Raw genomic sequence first — 18,702 nt, forward strand, 5'->3', positions numbered from 1 at the left:
GGTGGCAGCTGTCACTCCAGACTGGTGTGGTATGGGAAAGTGTCTGACTCATCTTTGGGACTCAGTTTCCCCTTGTGATGTGTTTCGTGCTGGCTGGTGTGATCCAGGTGTTCATGGATGCAGGGTGGTCAAGGTGCGACTGTGTTTGCAGAGACGGGAGTCCAGCTGCTCAAACAGAAATGGCCCTGACTTGTGGACAAGTGTGGGTTTCCCAAGGACAAGGGAGTATGTCTCACAGACGAGTGAGTGTATCTCCTGGGCAAGCATGGGCATCTCACGGATGGGTGAGTGTATCTCACAGGCACACGTGTCTCATGGACGAGTGTGTCTTATGGACAAGCCTGCCTCACAAACAAGTATGGATGTCTCACGGACAGGTGTGGGTGTCTCATGGACCAGTGAGGGTGGCATTTTACTGGGATTATTACATTCAAGTCCTACAGCTCGTACCTTATCCCTCACCAATTGAACGATGGCCTGCCTGCCTTTAAAAGCCCTAGAACACTGTGTCTGCCAGGCCAGGACTTTTCTTGGTCTGTCTCAGAACTGTGGATCATTAGCTTGTCTTTATTTCTGAAGTTACATCTGAATTGCATTATAGACTTATGTGCTGTAACGTTGCTTGACCTAGTGCTTGGAAAACATACCACACACTGAGAGGAAAAGGCTAGCTCAAGAGGAGCTGAGGACATTTAATCCTATAAAGCAAGTAGAAGGAAGAACTTGGATCCGGGTTAGCATTCACCGGTGAGGTTTTGTTTGCATTCATGCGTTCCTTCCCAGGTGGTCACCCGAGGTCTGCTGTGGGTTAGAAACCTCGCTAGGTGCTGGTGTTATCAAAAACTACCTTTGACTCCAACCAACCCGAGAGCCCTTTCTCCCCAATACTTCTGTCTGCTCTTAGTCCCAAGTCTGGGAATGGCAGGCAGGCAAAGGCCAAAATGAAGGCTGAAAGAAATGGATCTGTTTCTTGTGGTTTAAGGATCAGCCAGTTGGAACCAAGGAGATGTTTTCTTAGGGTTGCAGAGAAGTTTGAAAAGCGATTGGATTGATTTTGGCACGGAAATGTAGATTATAGATATAGTGTTAGTATTACTAAGCCGACGGGCTATAGTACGAGGACTGTTATTTAGCTGTACGTTCTTGCAAAAGTACGCTGCCCTCAGCTCTGTAGTGGAAGGCTGCTGTGTGTTTGTATGTCGTATCTCCCACCACCACATCAATGTTCTAATTGCCCACACTTTGAAAACCTCCCTGCGGTGTTGGCCTTGCACAGCTCATGACTCCAGTCAGGTAAATACCATGCAGACTGTGGCCAGCCACACACACCAACAGGCCATGCACACCCGTAGCAACTTCTCCTTGATTCTGAAGCTCGAGGTCAGCCCGTCTCGGTGGTTTCCCCCCCTTAAGCTGCCCGACTCTCTGGAGAAATGCCAGGGTTTTGTAATTAACCTCAGAGTCTCCCAAAGAGCCAGAGGACCATTTATCTTTTAGAGAAACGTGGCAGGGCACTCTAGAATTGTTAGCACTGAACCTTTCAGTCAAAAAGAATAGCGGTTTTGCTGAACCTTAATGTCTTCCTAAGGCCTTGGTGCCAGATGTGCTATTTTCCTATTGGACTTGCCAAAACCACTAAATAGTTAAAACACATCAAATCATCTCTAAGTGGCCAAAATTGAGTGCCCTCCCCACCCCACCCCCTCAAAAAAGAGCTCCTAGTCAGCAAACCTCACGGTCATGTTCCATACTAGAAAATTTCTGATTAGGCTAAAAATTAGGAAAACAGACTTAACACGAAAGACTTCAAATTTCTTTTTTGCCTACAGGCTCAGAGTAAGAACTACCAGAGAAAGGAGAGAATCAAGAGGGGGAATGGCCACAGCAAGAGTACCAACTATGATTACTGTTATACCCTCAACTACATGCTTTTAATGCCCGACATCCCCAGTGAGTTTTCCCAGCACAGAGCTCTGGCAGGTGGAAGCGAGGAGAAAGGAGGCTGCAGTCGCGCCAGTTGTTTTGGCATCTTTGATGTGGCTTAAGCTGCTCTTGGAACTAAGCATCGCATCTGAGCACGTGCGAGGAATGGTCCAAGAGGTCTTTTTGGTCAAGCATCCCCAAATCTTTGCCAGCAAATAATCCTTGGGCTTAAACATAAGCTACCATAGCTCCAGCCACCAAACGACATTTTAAGTGGCATGCAAGGAGTAAAAAGAAAACCTTCCAATTCACGAACATCAATTATATCTAGATGGTTGGCCAGGCAGAGGGTGGAGAGTCTGGAAGTTGGATTCTTGTTGCCTAAATGTGACCACATCTGCACTTTACATTTTCTGAGATATATTAATTTCTTGATAATTTCTCTTAATTGCTAGCTCATCAAAGCCGATGTCAAGCTTCCTGTTCATCCTGTATAGCAGTGGTTCTCGGCTTTGGTTTTTTTCCTGGGAACTCCTCAGGAATCTTTACAAAATACTGATCCCCAGGCAGCGCTCTGGAACAGTTAAGCTGGAACCTCTGGAGATGGGAAGGGTGTCAGGGGGTTTGGAAAGCTCCTTGCGTAATTCCAGTGGTCAGCCAGGGTGGTGAGCCACTGGGGGAGGAGGGCAGTGGAAAAGGGAAGCGAAGAGGTTAGATGAGATCTTCCACAAAGTTCAAGCTTGGAGGACTTTGCAGGATGCTGACCGACAATCAGCAGGTTGTTAGCTGATGCCCGTTACTCCCTGATAACTCTCCAGAGACTTCCTCAAACTGTATATTAAGTTGAATTTTCAACTATTGGCCATTATCTAAGCTCCTTAGCTGAAATTGACCAAAAGGTCTCATTGAGACCTTAAGAAAGTGAAGGGGACACTGAGGCAGGAAACAACAGAGAGATATTGAAGTGGGCTTAATCTCAGGGGGCCCCAGAAGAACCTCTAATTCTAGCTGACTTGAGGCTGGTTGTTCTAGGGTTCTGGGGTCATGGTCTACACATAAGATGGACTATAATATGGGAAGTTCCAATCAAGCAAGCCATCCACGGTAGTAGGCTTACTCTGGGTTGACCCTCTCGCTTGGTCCCGGATCCCTCACCCCATGGGAAGGCTGCAGACAGAGGAGAGCCAGAGTAGACCCACAAAAGCAGTGATTCTCGAGCTTAGGTGTGCACAGAATCACCCTTGGGGCTGTTAAAACACACATGACAGGGTCTCACTCAGCATTGCTAGGTCTGTGGTGGAGCCTGAGCATTTGCATTTCTAGTAAGTCCTAAGATACTCCTGATATTACTACGGCCCACACTTTGATAATCACTGCCTTAAACATGAGACCCTGGACAGACTAGGGTTGTCCTGGTCTGCAAGAGGTACAAGAGTATTCCGTCATGCCCTGGAAGAAGGAATGGAATGTGGGTCTGCAATGAACTTGGCTTTATTTTCATGCACATGTGAAAGGGTGAGAACCATCTGATTAAGTGATTGCCTCATGAGAACAGAGTTTTAAAATAGATAAGCCTTAGGGTTGCTTGTCCCTCATATCTTTGCATTAGAAATTGGTAATATTTAAATCAGATTTAATTTTAGAGCTCTAACCTTCACTCGCATAAGACTAAACACAATAACAGCAGCATCTATGAAAATCATTTAGTGTTCAGTATTCTGGACAGGGTATTGTTCTCTCCAGCAGCAAACTGTACCTACACTGGACAGGAGAAGGCCAAAGGCATAGGGGATGCTAGACAGGGTCTCAAATATAGCACTCAGCCATCTAGCTTGGCAGGTGACCCTGGTGCACCAAGGTGGCTTGGCCTAGGTGGCATCAATAGGGCGAGGGATCTTTTTGTGATGGGTCTATAGCAAACCCCTGGGAAGACAGATCTGCCTGGATGTTGTGGGATTTTTTAATTGAGATCAACCTTCGCTCTCCTTCTTATCACCTAAACTGGAGGCCATCCTGGCTTGTAATGGAATATCCAGAATATTTCCAGAGAAAGTCACTCTTACTTGCCTGGCTATTCCGTAGAGGGAAAGTGGTCACCTTTTATGTCACACAGGAAGTAATAGTCTGTGGGCAGGCCACTGCAGTGAGCTCTCCAAGCTCATAAGCACCTGCTACTATAAGTAGGATGGGTATAAGACCCATCACTGTTCCTTTCCCCATGCCGTGTTGTACCTCTAGCCAGTTCTTGAACTCTGGCGGATCTATGATGCCTTTCCTTCCTTTCTTCCCTGATGAACTTCTATTCATCCTTAAGAACCCTGCTCAGATGTTACACCCGCCATGAACCTATGTCTCTGGTTCATCTGGCCAGATGAAACTAGTTCCTCCTTCGATTAGGTTTCCATATCATATCAGATATACATCATACTTATCACACTGTGCTTTGAAGGTGTGTTCATGTGTTTGCCTTTCCTCACCTCTAGGTTATTTGCTCTTTGAAGTTAAATATTATTTTATATTCTTCTTTGTGTCATTAGCACATAACATAGTGGCTGGCATAGGGCCTGCAAGTTTTACTGTTTAATTAATGAGAAAAAAAATAAGAGACTCTTAATCTCACAAAACAAACTGAGGGTTGCTGGGGGGAGTGGGGTAGGGAGAGGGTGGTTGGGTTATGGACATTGGGGAGGTAATGTGCTATGGTGAGTGCTGTGAAGTGTGTAAACCTGGCGATTCACAGACCTGTACCCCTGGGGCTAATAATATATTATATGTTTATAAAAAAAAACAAAATTAATGAAAAAAATAATTCGAGTGTTTGGGTGGGAGAAAGCATCACTTAAGAATCCAGTAGGTATAGAGGCCAGAAAAGATGAATTGACATCATAGAATCACAGATGATCAGGGCAGGAGAATTTAGCTATCATCATAGTAGTTCCTTGTCTTCTGGAAGAGGAAGCTCAGAGATGCTTAACTGTGAGTTCCAGTCAAATGGTCAGTCAGTCTTGGCCAAATACCCGGATGAAGAATTTGTGGACTGGATCCAGACTCTCTTTCCCAGGAGCCCACCTATTACCCCGGGGACAGGCCATCCTCCTCCAGTACTAAACCCAACCCCAAGAAAGCATGACAGTGTACTTTGCCACAGAGTCTAACATTTTTAAAAAGTGTTTAGGTAAATTTCCATATCTGGACTTGAATCCCAATTGATTGTGGGAAGGTTTTCCTGGTGCTTCTGAGGCAAACAGAGGCAAACTCTCTTGAAGAGAGTGGGTAAGGAAGAGGAATGGAAATATCCCAGTCCTTAATATCACGATTTCTAACAGCAGAAAAACCACTCCAGATGCTCTTTCTACCTCCCTGTCCTCTACCTCCTGTATGTGATTAGGAACTTGGTGGCTTCATTGACTTTTGCTTCTGTAGTACAATATGAGAGGGAGTTAAAGGGAGAAAAATGATGGAGGTCCATACTGGAAAAAAACGTGATGTGGAAAGGGGTTTTTGGAATTGGAGAGTTATTATAAACAGGAAGGATACAGATGTCATTCTAGAACTTTTTTGGGGGGTGGGGACTCAATCCTTCACAAGTGCTACAATAGACATAATAATTCATTCACTCATTCGCTAAAAATGTTGTCATTCTCCAGCTTAAAGCCCTCCACTCCCTACCCCTTCCCCTTAGGATAAAACCATCGTTCAAGCTATGTCTTTGCAGACCTAGTTCCTTTACCTCCCCATTCATTTCTCCACATGTTCAGCAATTTTGACTTGTTTCTACCTCAGGGCCTTTGCACTTGCTGTTCCTTCTGCCTGGAAAGCTCTCTCCCTCGTTCCTTTTCATTCTTCAGATCTCAACCTGAAGACCACTTCCTCCAAGAACTCTTCACTGAGCAAACTGTCTACAGGATCTCCTCGCTACACCCCGCAGTCTGTTCATCATACCTTGTGTATTTCCTTCATGACATGTAAAGAATCAGAAGATATGTTTTTTTATTTATGTAAGACTGTAAGCTCCATAAGAGATGAGACGCTGTCTGTCTTATTCACTGCTGGGTCCCCAGCACCCAGATCAGTGCTTAACAAATAGCAGGTGCTCAGGAAATATTGCTGAATGAATGAAGGAAATACATATATACAAGGTTTATAGAAGTGAGAAGGGAACAGAAAACTTCCATTGCTTCTAGGAACTACAACCTAAACGCGAGTAGTTTTTTTTTTTTTTCTCATTGTATCATCTATTTATCTTCCGAATGATAAAATTTGACTTTTGGCGGGGCGCCTGGGTGGCTCAGTGGTTTAAGCCTCTGCCTTCAGCTCAGGTCATGATCTCAGGGTCCTGGGATCGAGCCCCACATCGGGCTCTCTGCTCAGCAGGGAGCCTGCTTCCGTCTCTCTCTCTGCCTGCCTCTCTGCCTACTTGTGATCTCTCTCTCTGTCAAATAAATAAATAAATTCTTTTAAAAAAATTAAAAAAAATAAAAATTTGACTTTTGACATGATTCTCTGAGAGTCACAACCCAATTCCGTAAGAGTTTTCTGTTCTCTATCCCGTGGTCAGGTTATAATATTTGCCACCATTACTCATTTGGATCTTTATCAGAGTACCAACTTGGTCTCAATTGTCAGGACTTCTTCTTCCATATAATTTATCTTAAGTTGGGCCATCCCAAGTTGGGTCTACTACATTTGCATGTGTGTAAGGCACAGAATAATTTCTGGTTTGGTGCTGAGTCAGGGTCTGCTGGAGCAGGGCGCTGGGGCAGGACAGCAAGCTCCTCACTGAGACCCATGGGTTGCATCCAGGCAGAAACCAAGCACTTTGGCACAAGAATGGGAGGCAGGGGCCACTGTAGGTCTGTGCAAGGTCAGCCCTGGCAATTTCAGTAGCTAGACTCTAGGTCCTTCCTGGGTGCTGATGCCAATAAAGACCCAAAACTCAGGGAATAGGGTTTGTCCTATTGGCACAACCCTGTCTAGGACGTGTACCCTATTGTACCCTCCTGCCTAGGGTACAGCTATCCACCTGCTAGAGAATATGGTAAAGCGCCCATCTAATGCCAGCTCTCTCATCCCACAGAGTCCTGGCCCGTGGTCGTGCAGTCCAGGGGGCTGGATGGCATGCTGGACCCAAGCTCAGCTCAGCGTCTGGGCCCAATAACGGCTTTTCCAAGGGAGCAGCTTTCTGTCCTGGCCCCACCGAGGTAAGCACTTGAGGGGCTCCTGCCTCACCGAGGCTGCTGGCTCTGGAGCATCTGAGACAGCTGGACATGAACCCCAGGCTGAAGAAGGGGAGTCACATCTAACTGTTAATCAGCTGGGCTCTGGGATGGGCCTAGTGATCCAGCACATGTGGCCTTCATGCTCTCAGCTGGTCCTGTACCTCCAGGGACAGGTTAAGAGTCTGAGCTGTCCACCTCTGTAGTAACAGAACCCAGGACCTCCAACAGACAGAGAGCAGTGGTCAGACCCTCCACACAGCGCCTGGTCCGTCTGAGTAGGCAACCTTGTGAGATGAAGTATTCTTGATCACTTTCACGCCCTTGGCCATGGAGTAGAAGGTGGGGGAAGCTCCAGATCAGGGGACAGAGGCCAGCGCTGAGTTCCACTGTGGCTGGGTGTGTGCCCACTTCCGGGTACTTACTTTTACTACCTGTCTGTTTCCTCTCTGTACAACAGGAATCATAAGGCCTCCTCCCAGGTTTGTTGCAAAGGTTAATGAGGTACTTATGCCCAATAAAGGATAATAATGATAATTATGATCTCCCCTCATTCATTTTAAATGTGTGCCTAAGACTTCAGGCCAGTAGATCGTGTTCCCAGGAAAGCCGCAGGTGCCTGTACCCGCTAGTGCCTTCTGGCTGCATATTTCTATCATGGGCACTCTACGTGCTTTTGGACAAAATCTACCTGATGCCTAGAAACCTGATCAACCAAATAGGAAGATAATCGAATATCCAGGTGTTCCCCAGTGTCTGGATCTGTGGCACGAGGAAGGTAAAACTTACAGCCTGTTGAATGGAATTCTCATTCTGATGTTGGTGACCAACTCAGTGTAGCCATGGGTTCCAGTGCGTGTGCGGCCTCGGGGCTCTCTCCTCTGAAAGGTGCTGAGGCTGAGCGATGGGAAGCTCCCGTACGTGGAGCCCGCTACTCACTAGCTGCAGAACCCTTGGTCACTCAGACTCCCCAGCACCCATGTGTCCCCTCTGTCAAGTTCAAGGATTGGACTGGGTCGCTGGTTCTCAGAACACAGTCCTCGGCCCAGCGGCCCCAGTGTCACCTGGGGGCTTGTGAGGAGCGTCAAGTCTCGGGCCCCACCCTAGGCCTACTCGGTCAGAAGCTTGGGGAGTGGGGCCCAGCACTCTGCAGTTTGGCAGACAGTCCAGGTATTTCTGACGCCCTGAACCTCTGGACTTGATCATCTGCGATGTCCCTTCCGGTCCAAGCTTCCTCCCCGGGGAGAGGCCAGCAGAAGCGCTCACTGGGTTCTGTCCTGGCAATGCTGTTCTCTGCTGAGGCCTCAGGGGGACCTCCCTGGGGAGCTGAGGAGCGGCAGAAGGCCTCTCACATTCCACGCAGGTGCTGACAACTGGGGATGTCCCCATCTTTACACTGAAGACAGCAGCATGTTTACATAAGAGCAAGGCCAAGTGTACGTGGAAAAGGACCCTTGACCCACTCTCATAACATGGCGAGTGGGATGGAAGGGGAGGCTGGCTTTCCTCAGCCACAGGAACTTGGCCTCGCTAGCACTAATGATCTCGCTTCACTGACCCAGTCTCTGGCCCAGAATCACTACCAGCTCCAGGCACCACCCCTCTGAGGCAGGAATCCTCATACTCCCTTAACAGTGACCCACCACGGGTTCGGTCCCCAGGTGCTGTCAGCCCTCTGAGCTGCAAGGATGTGGGCCACCTGCTCAGCTGCGTCCAGCAGCTTCATCACCTCCCACGTGTAGCCTGAGTCTGTGTGAAGATCACTCACCAGGTGCAGGAAGTTTCTGTCATCACTGGAGCATAGGAACCATGGAAACCCACAGAATGTATCCCTCGTCCGAGAGGGCATGAAAGTTGGGGAGCCCTGAATAAAAGGCATCCCCCCAATACACATACACATGCATAGACATACACACTCTCTTAATCATATGTCCTCCATTCAGGCTAGGAGCAGTACAAATACAGAACATTCAGCCATGACACAAAACACATTCCCCCATGTGAGCCCTTAAGGCATCATCCCCAGCTGATCATTCAGCTGATAGGGCTCTGCTTCGTGAAGCCTCGATGAGGACCGCCTGTCGTGTCATCAGGAGAAAGGCTTCGAGGGTTGTTCTTAAAAAGAAAGAAAGAAAAGTCACTCCGTGGTTTTACGTCAACCAAGGAGAGAACGTTCTTTTGTAAACTGCGCTTTGTTCATCGTATCACTGGACTAGGAATCACACTCGTTTTTTTTCTTTTCTTTAGTTCTCCACTGATGATTTTTAAAAAGAAACACTTAATTTAAAAAGAAATAGCTGAAGGGGATTAAAGAGGACACTTACCATGATGAGCCCTGAGTAATGGTTAGAGTTGTTGAATCACCGTGTTATACACCTGAAACTCCTATAACACTGTTAACTTTACTGGAACTAAAATAAAAGGCTTAATGAAAATGAATAAATAAAAATATTTGATATTGTCCCTGACTAATGAGAAAATGTCAGACATGGCAATATTCTTACCTAAAAAAAAGAAACACGCCAAGAAGTATATTTTAAATATAAAAACTAAAGTTTTAAAAAAAGGTTATGGGGCATGTTATTAGGGGTGAGTCAATTAAAAACTTTAATGAGAGAACATTTCTAACATTTTCAAAAATCTTAACGAAGCAGTCTGTGCCTGATGCAACCCTCTCCCATGATGAAATGCCGTCCACTACCATGTGTTATCGTGACAGTGAACTGGAAGTCACCGTCGACGTTAAGAATTCAGTAGCACCTGCAGTGCTGGGCAGAGCAGTAAGCTGTATGGCTGCTGAAACTCAAAGCATGTCTGAGTTGAACGATTCCTCAAGAATCTGCGGTCGCGTGGAGAATTGAAGGAGTACAGAAGCAAGGGGCGCGTCCACACCCTCCCTGACTCTTAGAGCCGGAGTCACCTGTGAACACTAGGTCACCTGGACACAACGAAGAGTGGCAGGGTGCTTTTCTGCCTCCAGGGAGTTTGCCTGGGGGTGGGAGGAGATGAGAACACAAGGGCCCTAAGGCAGGACTAAGGAAATGCTTTACAGAAGTGGAGAAGGGAGAGAGGCTTGTCTCTGTGGAAACAGAAAAAGGCCCCCCCATGTGGAGGTGGTATTTGAGTTGGGTGCTAAAAGGTGATGCGAACAACTCCAACCAACAGAGGAGGGGAGCAGAAAAGGCACAGGGAGGGCGAGGGGGAGCATTCCTGGCCAAGAAGATGCTGAACTGAGAGGACAGCTGCTCCCCACTGGACCCTCTGGGCAGGGCCAGGTGATCAGAACGGGGCTTCAAGAGATTAAATGGGGTGGCTAGGGACAGTAGGCACTGAAAGAAGAGAGATGAGGGTCCAGGACATCAGTTGGGAGATGGCTCTGTGACCTGAACCAGGACCAGGAGGTGAGAATGGAAAGTACAATTTCAAGAGGTGCTCCCGGAATGGAACACGGAGGGCTGGGCGGAGGGCCAGGAGGAAGGAGTAGAGGCCAGCGTTGAGCTGAAGTTTGGAGCTGGTGCACAAAGGGATGGTGGTTCCAGGACCAGAATAAAGGAAAAGGTTGGAGAAACACATTTAGGAGGGGAGTATGGGGAGATGTTCACAAGAGACAGCCCCTGGGGAACTACACCGTAAACCATCAAGCGGTCCAAAACAGGGCTGCTGCTGTTGAGAGGGAAGTTGGGACTGATCATCCTGATGAGGAGTAGCAGTGTGAAGGTTTTTGCTTGGAATGCCTTGCTTTTAAAAAAATGTCAGTATCTGGGGACAGTCTCTGGAAGTTCAGAACTGGCTTTTGAAAGGGCAGTGGGGCTAGAGATCCCAGTCCCGGCATCAATCCCACAGAAGTCTCAGCCGCCTCCTTAGAAGAGGATGAGCTTACCAAGGGGGAGACTGGAGGAGAAGGTGGGAACCCCTGGTCATGGGAAATAGGGAGCAGTACGTCCCTTATTACCATCAAAACCCTAAAGTTTCGTGGTTTTCTTTTTCCATTTCCCCATCCAAATTCTAAGCGTTACTAATTCGGATATAAATGGATGAATTTTTGGTTTCATTTCTTCTCCCTTCTTCTATCTGATGAGAGATACCATGTATTGAGAAGAAAGAAAAGGAGCAAACCAAGGGGCTTAACTTAGCTGCCAGCCAACTGAATGCTCGGTTCTGTAGCAGTTGGCTGGACAGCTTATGCACCACACTATTAGCCAGCAGAACCAGCAGTGGGCTAAAGCCCAGATGTGCATAGCCGGCTGGAGGACTGGAGTAAACACCAGTGTTTTTTCAAAGTAACCCAAGAGAAAAGAATTTGGTGGTTTTATTCTTGGTATTTCACCAAAGAGCTGCCTATTTCCAGTGGGGATGGAAGGGGGAAGCACAGCATTGAAGAGGAGAATGCATCACTTTGAAACAGATTAGAAATGCACCCTGCAGCCAGAGCCACAAAATCCAAGAGAAGGCACCTACCACAGTGAAAAGAAGGCAGGCAGTGAGCTTCTCGGGCCGTCCCCTTCACTCCTTCATTCGTTCACCTTACACTTTTTGAGGAACTACTATGTGCCAGCACTTCACATGGCTCCAGGAATATTTAACTCTAAATGGCACAGCTTCTAAAGCACTCTCGGGAGACAGACACGTATGTGATTATCCATGGCACTAGGAAAGGTGATAGGGTTATGGGCAAGCCACCATAGAAGACAGGAGAGGGGCTCACCGAGGAAGGAGCAGCTAGGGCAGGTGGATGAGACCCGGCTCTGAGCTCCAGGACTTGTAGCCTGTGGGGAGACAGGCTGAAATCTCACAGGAGTAAGCTCAGAGAGCAAACAAGCAGCGGTGTGACTGAAGAAGATGAAGTCCTTGGCCACAGGACACTGGAATGACTCAGAAATAAGGAGATGTGTGCGCACCTTTCAATCCCGGCAGCATCCCTGTGAAATAGTTGTTATTGCCTGCTTTTTACCAATGAGGAAACGAAGGCTCAGAAAGATTAAGTGACTTCCCTCTGCTTGCAAGGAGCCAAGATGGGAATCTGAACAAGGTTTTCTAACTCCAGATCCAGTGCAGAATGGCCTGTGGGGGTGGGGATGGGAAAGGGGAAGGGATGGAATAGGAAGTTTGGGCCCCCTCTCTAGGAGACGTCACTAACCCTACCAAGATTTAGAGACGCTTCACAGAGGATGTGACATTTGATACCCATCACAGGTGTGACTGGGACCTCCACAGTTAGCTGCCCTGGGGGGTGGTCACAGGTGGGCAACTCTGGTACAGTGTGGAGCCCTGTCTGGGCTTGCTTGCGCTGCCTCTTGGGGACAGATGGATTTCTGCCATTTGCTGTATACTCACATAGGAGTAAATAATAAAAGGAAAAGGCATGTTTAAGAATGAAAGACAAGGGCACCTGGCTCAGTCAGTTGGGCATCTGCCCTCTGCTCAGGTCATGATCCTGAAGTCATGATATCGAGTCCCAAGTCAGGCTCTCTGTCTCTCCCCCTACTCGTGTGCTCACTCTCACTCTCTCTTTCTCCCTCAAGTGAATAAATAAAATATTTTTGAAAGAAAAAGGATGAAAGACAAAGTAGGGGGGAAGGAAGGGTAGACTGATTTCAGAAGGGGTCAGTTTTGGATTCTGTTCCTAGTTGTGCTGATGACTTTTAGGCCTGTTGGTTAATTTTCTGTGTATCACTTTCCTTTTATATGAAAGAAAGATGATAAATCCTAAGTCAAGACTAGTGAGAAATTAGAAATGAATGCACTTGAAAAGTTTTAAAATGTCACACGATAAAGAGCCGTATCAGCGTCGGTATTTCTACGTGCTGGCTGGTGGCCGACTAGGCGGGCAATGCTGGTCCCAGAGCTCTGTACTTTTTTGCCAGACATGATGTTTCATGGATTTGCAACAAGGGTTCCCTGTCACCAGATCTCAGAGCTGACCAGTGCTGCTGTCTGAAGAGGGTGGATTCAGGGCTGGGGCTTCAAGACAAGTCCTGGGAAACCCTTCCCACTGCCTTCCCAGGGGAGTCAAGTCGTTGGGCTCAACACAGTGCTAAGGACAGGTGTCAGACATACACGGACACCTCCAGCTGGCAGACACAGCACTCAGAGGACCCTGTACATGGTGCTGCCAAGTTCACACAGTGCCACAGGGTGGAATTAGGGGGCTCTGTCCCTTCCTGAAAAAGCCCAGCCCCTCGATGGCATGACCATATCTCCAGGTCACCTGAGGTAGCCCTGTTTACACCTGTCGTCCTCTGTCATTGTGGCCAGCAGCCCCTCTCACCCTCAAAAGTCTCTCGGTTTGAACAGTAAATTCCAGAGTCACCTTGCCCTTGGACTCCCAGGTGAGACAGCTCTTTGGGATCCTCTCGGGAGATCAAGACCCAGAAACTGCCTTTGTACAGAACTCCGTGCCCCGTGGACTAATCCTCATTTCTGTCTCCTTCCAGGTGCACAGCGTAATGTCCATGTTGTTCTACACTCTGATCACAGCTCTTTTGATCGGCACCCAGGCAGAAGCCCACCCCGAGAGCCATGTCCCAGCAGGACACGCCATCCCCCAAGCCCACTGGACTAAGCTTCAGCATTCCCTTGACACAGCCCTCCGCCGAGCTCGCAGCGCCCCGGTGGGGGCAATAGCTGCGAGGGTGGCCGGGCAGACCCGCAACATCACTGTGGACCCCAAACTCTTTAAAAAGCGGCGACTGCGCTCACCTCGCGTGCTGTTCAGCACGCACCCCCCACCTGTGGCCGCAGATACTCAGGATCTGGACTTGGAGGCCGGCGGAGCCGCCTTGGCCAACAGGACTCGCAGGAGCAAGCGGTCGTCGTCCCACCCTGTCTTCCACCGGGGCGAGTTCTCGGTGTGTGACAGCGTCAGCGTGTGGGTGGGGGACAAGACCACCGCCACGGACATCAAGGGCAAGGAGGTGATGGTCTTGGGGGAGGTGAACATTAACAACAGTGTGTTCAAACAGTACTTTTTTGAGACCAAGTGCCGGGACCCCACGCCCGTGGACAGCGGGTGCAGGGGCATCGACTCTAAGCACTGGAACTCGTATTGTACCACGACTCACACCTTCGTCAAGGCGCTGACCATGGACGGCAAGCAGGCTGCCTGGCGGTTTATCCGGATCGACACGGCCTGCGTGTGCGTGCTCAGCAGGAAGGCTGGGAGAAGAGCCTGACCTGCAGGAAGGCCCCCACCCTCCCCGAGCTCCCCCTCCACACCCTCCTGGGCCCCTCCCTACCTCAACCTGTAAATTATTTTAAATTATAAGGACTGCATGGTAATTTATAGTTTATACAGTTTTAAAAAATCATTATTTATTAAATTTTTGGAAGCATCCCATGTGCCAGCACTCCAGTCATTTCCCCAAGTGTGACCCTCTGCAAGTCTGGGGACGTCGTGGGGTGAATTACCCCTGGCACCCCCCGCTGTCATCCACCCCCCACCCCAGCCAGCTCTGCAGACTTCAGGAGAAAGCTGACTGGGTTCACAGATTGCCCTAAGCCGGACATAATTAGACAGGGACGTCTGCTAGATTGCAACTCTGCTCAGCATTCCAGAGCCAAAGCTACCTAATCCTTGGATTACCTGGCCCACTGCCCCCGTGCGTGAGCTGCAGGGAGGTTTGGGGAGCCTCGGCAGAAGCAGGTCCACCGCCTAAGAGTCCTAGAGGGACTCACCTTACAGTAGGAAGAATCTTGCACAAAAGACCTATGAGGCTGGCCTGTTTTGGGGGGGAGATCTGCTTTTGGCTGAAATGCTGTCTGGAAGAATGGTAATGAAATAATCTCATGAGAGCTGTCATGGTCGATCTGATTTCATGTTAAAATTGCCTTAGGACTAATGGCAGGCCCTCCACTTATCCTCCAGAGGCTTCCTGCAGAAACAGATCATTACCCGAGAACACATGAGGGCCTCCAGCACTCTTGCCACCCACCGACAGCCCCACAGCAGCTTCCAATGGCCCCAGTGTTGGCCCATGATCGCACTTCCCAGAAAGCACTAATTGGGTGACTTCTGTAAGTGACTGAAAGTGGGGAGGGTCAGGAAACTGGGAGAGTGGATGGTGGTAGAGGGGAAAAGAGGTAAACACAGTGAGAACCCACCCAAAACTCGGGGAGGTGCAGAGGAAAGGTGGGCCAAGCCAGAAGGGAACAAAGGAACAGTGAACAGGAAAGGGGAGAAGAGAGGCTGGTGAGGAGGGGGCCACGGGGCAGAAAGAGGAGAAAAGTGTGTCGTGTTGACCAGCATCAGTATCCTGGGCCTCCAAAAACTCCAACACCCTGAGCAATTGTGTTTTGGGGGTGGGTGGAGGGTTATGCTCATCAACACTGACTACTTCAAAAGGTCCTGGCCAGGGGTAGGGGTGACAGAGTGACTCCCAGGCGACAGCCTGGAGCAGGGCTCCACCCATCCTCCAGCTGCCACCTTCCGCTGTAACTTCCTTATTTTTTCCCTGAAGGCACATTTTTTCCTCCAGAGGAACACTTACACTGAAATGGAATTTCTGCTTTCCTAGCCATCCCTTCCTGACCAGGGTAAAAGGCGTACTCTAGTTTTTAGACCCAAATGGTCCCTCTGATTTAAAAAAAAAAAAAAAAAAAATGGTCATATCCATTCCTCTGTAACCCCGTCTGTCCCTCCCGCCCCCAACCCAATCCAAATAGGGCCGAATTAGAAATGTAGAGCACTCTAGCAAGAGAGGCATTTGATTAGGGTGAAAGCATGACGAAATGCACCCTATTTTTCCTGTCAAAGCTACTGCAATTGGAATAAAGATTTATGCTCAAGAAACACCAACCAGAACATTGCGTGCCGAGATACTTGGTGAGATAAAGGCTGGGGAGAGGGAGCCCTCCCACTGGCCTGTGTCTGTGGCTTTTTCCCTGGGCTCCAGGGCCTGAGGCTTCAGCCCTCCTGGCTCCGCCTGCAGACCGTTCCTGGGGGGCCTTCCTCCTCGGGATGGTAGGCCTGTGGGGTCCTGGCCATGGCGAGGGCAGGCAGTGAGGGAGGCATTTCGCCAGCTCCCAGCCCCAAAACTCCATTTATGAGCGGCTACACCAGCATGAAGAGTCTAGGGAGCTTGTCCCGGCGCTATAGGCCGCTGGGATGCTGACAATGTATATTCCAGACTCTCCTGGCCTGCCTGAGGGAAGGCAGCCTCCAAGCCTCTGAGGAAGGACGGAGGCCAAGGCTCAGGTTAGAGGAGGTCCCCTTCACCCCACCCATGCCAAGGCCTTCCCCAAAGGCATCAAAGCTCAAGGTCCAGCTCCCGAGTCACCGTGTGCAAGGAAGTGTTTTCACACCCCGCACCGGGATATCAGTTTGGCCCAGGAGAGTCCGAGCAGTTCAAAAACAACCCAAACCCGGTGGTTGTGCAGCTTGGACTCTGCGCCCATACCCAGGGGAGCCCTGGCTTCCAGATCCACCCCAGCTGCCTCTGAGAGGCGGGCCCAGGTCATCGGGGCGCCAGACACTTGAACCCGTTGAAACAATAGCTCACAACCACCCATTATGTCCCACAGAGGGGCAGCTGCTGAGGATCCCACTGGCCCTTCCTTTGCTCGCCACGCGAGATTTCCTGCCCAGTTCCCCCAAAGCCCGGAGAGTCTGAGCTGATACCCTCCCCTCTGCAGTTTCCTTGGCCGGAAGGCCTCCCTCTAGCATGCCAAAGAAAACTAAAGTGAGCCCCGGGCTCGTCCTCAGCCGGACACAGCTCAGCCCTCCTCGCAAAGCAAAACTCTTGGTTCTGGGAGATGAGAGCAGTACGGTGCCTGACTCTGGCTTATATTCCCAGTCTGTCCCTCTAACCTCCTGTCCCCCAGCCAGGGCACTAGGGGCCCCTGGATCTGCTTCCATCACTAGCAAAACACCTACCACAGAGAGACGGGTTTTCAGCAGCCAATGAAACAGCTAGCTTCATCCCCATGAGGTATGGGAATGTTGTTCTTCAAAGTCTCACCACTTTCTCTTCTGTCTAATCTGCATTCTGGGAGAAGAGTCCACCCCAGACCTGGAGGACAGAGGACACAGGCGTACCCCCTCATGGACCACGTGTTCTCTGCTCCTTAGACAAAAGGGGGCATTAGGAATGGAGGTGCAGAAATGAGTGCAAGTGTGGGCTATGAAGATCATAGGGGCCCAACTCGGCAGTGACCTCAGGCTTTCTTCCAAGGGCCTGAATTGAAGGGTGAGTGCCCCCAGGCCCCTGGTGATGAGGAAGAAGCTGGGTGTGATGCCACAGACAAGGGGCTTGGTGTCAGCAGAGCTACATTCTAGACCCTGCACCCCCATTCCTATCTGTGAGCCTTGGCAAGTCACAGCCCCTCTTTGGCCTCAGATCCTGCAGCTGTGAGATGAAAATAATCATTCCTATCTCCCAGAGTTGTGACCGTGAAGGCAAACCACATATCTGAAAGTAAACAGCCACATCCTATGCAAGTGTAAGGCAGAGTAACTTATCCTCAACGGAACAATTCCTGTGCTGATTGTAGGGCAGTAACCACTGTGCTGCTAATTGGGAACCAATGGTTTATGGGCTGAGGTATCAATCCGGTAAAGGAAACCTTCTGATCAGTGGGCGTCATGGAAATGAATGTGGGTATGGCATAGTCCGGCCCAGAAGGTCAAGAGCAAGGGTGTGGGCTCTGGGGTCAGACAAGCCAGGTACTTCTACTTAGGCTATGTGACCTCAGGCAAGTTGCTTCACTTCTCTGGGTTTCCATGTCTTCATCCGTGAAATGGAGAAAATAGCAGCAGTCTTCTCAGAGGGCCTAGAGATGATTCTAGGAGACAACGTATAAATATACATAAGCACCTGGCACTTCAGAAGCACGTAATAAATGTTAGTTTGGAAAAGCCGAGTTGGCCGCGAAACCCTAAAAGGATGTTAGGACCGGGTGGAACAGCTTTCAGCAAGGCAAGGAGGCTCGCGAACAGACAGCTTCATGGATGCCTCAGAGGTTCATTCCGTGACAGGCAGTAATGATAGTGACTGTTAGCAGCCACTAAGAGCTTGCCATGAGCAGGCTCGTGCATGTGGCTAAGCTCTGAGCAAGACCCCGGCTTCTAAAACCAAGGCCACCTTAAGGCGAGCGCCGGAAGTCCAGGCTCTCTGCTTGCAGGCATCACTGCCAGACGCCGCCGCCACGGACATGTTTACTCCTCCAGCCTTTGGCAAGTTTATAAACCATTGGCTCTGAGCATTTCCACGTGTCAAGCACGTGGGATCTGTTTCGTTCCAATTCACTTGGGTCTGCAACAACAACAACAAAAAGCCATGACCTTGCCAGCATTTACCTGGGTTTGTGGAGGTGGTTCGGGAGGGCCAGGGCCAAAATTCAATTCCTGCAGCGGAAGCCAGAAGAGAATCCCTCCAACCCAGGGCTGCTCCTTAAAATCCAGGATGCATTCCATCTGTGTTCTTGGCATCCGGCCCGATGTTGCGTGTGACAGGCGCTCAATCAGTGCCTTAGGGCAGGTAAGTCAGAATTCAACTCCCATCTTCTTCTCCACCCCCCAGTCACCCCCTGTCCTGTATGTGCCTACCCTTTGTCAGCAATAAACGGG

The 18,702-nt window shown here is 49.5% G+C and overlaps 1 protein-coding gene across 2 annotated transcripts; it reads left to right on the plus strand.

The window, feature by feature from the left end:
* Positions 1-7,004: 7,004 nt before the first annotated feature.
* On the plus strand, positions 7,005-14,470 carry NGF (nerve growth factor). Of its 2 annotated transcripts, none has more exons than XM_046020237.1 (2): positions 7,005-7,124; positions 13,574-14,470. In XM_046020237.1, the coding sequence occupies exon 2, from the start codon at positions 13,586-13,588 to the stop codon at positions 14,309-14,311; it is 726 nt and encodes a 241-aa protein (XP_045876193.1). In that variant the 5' UTR covers positions 7,005-7,124; positions 13,574-13,585; the 3' UTR covers positions 14,312-14,470. The 2 variants fall into 2 exon arrangements, with proteins under 2 accessions (XP_045876193.1, XP_045876186.1); XM_046020230.1 differs by lacking the exon at positions 7,005-7,124 and adding an exon at positions 7,842-7,917.
* Positions 14,471-18,702: the final 4,232 nt, after the last annotated feature.

Source organism: Meles meles, chromosome 1 (assembly GCF_922984935.1).
Source record: "Meles meles chromosome 1, mMelMel3.1 paternal haplotype, whole genome shotgun sequence".
Taxonomy (NCBI): Eukaryota; Metazoa; Chordata; class Mammalia; order Carnivora; family Mustelidae; genus Meles; species Meles meles.

Excerpts from the sequence above, each read along its gene's own strand:
- NGF (XM_046020237.1), top strand. The coding sequence starts at position 13,586 with ATGTCCATGTTGTTCTACACTCTGATCACAGCTCTTTTGATCGGCACC.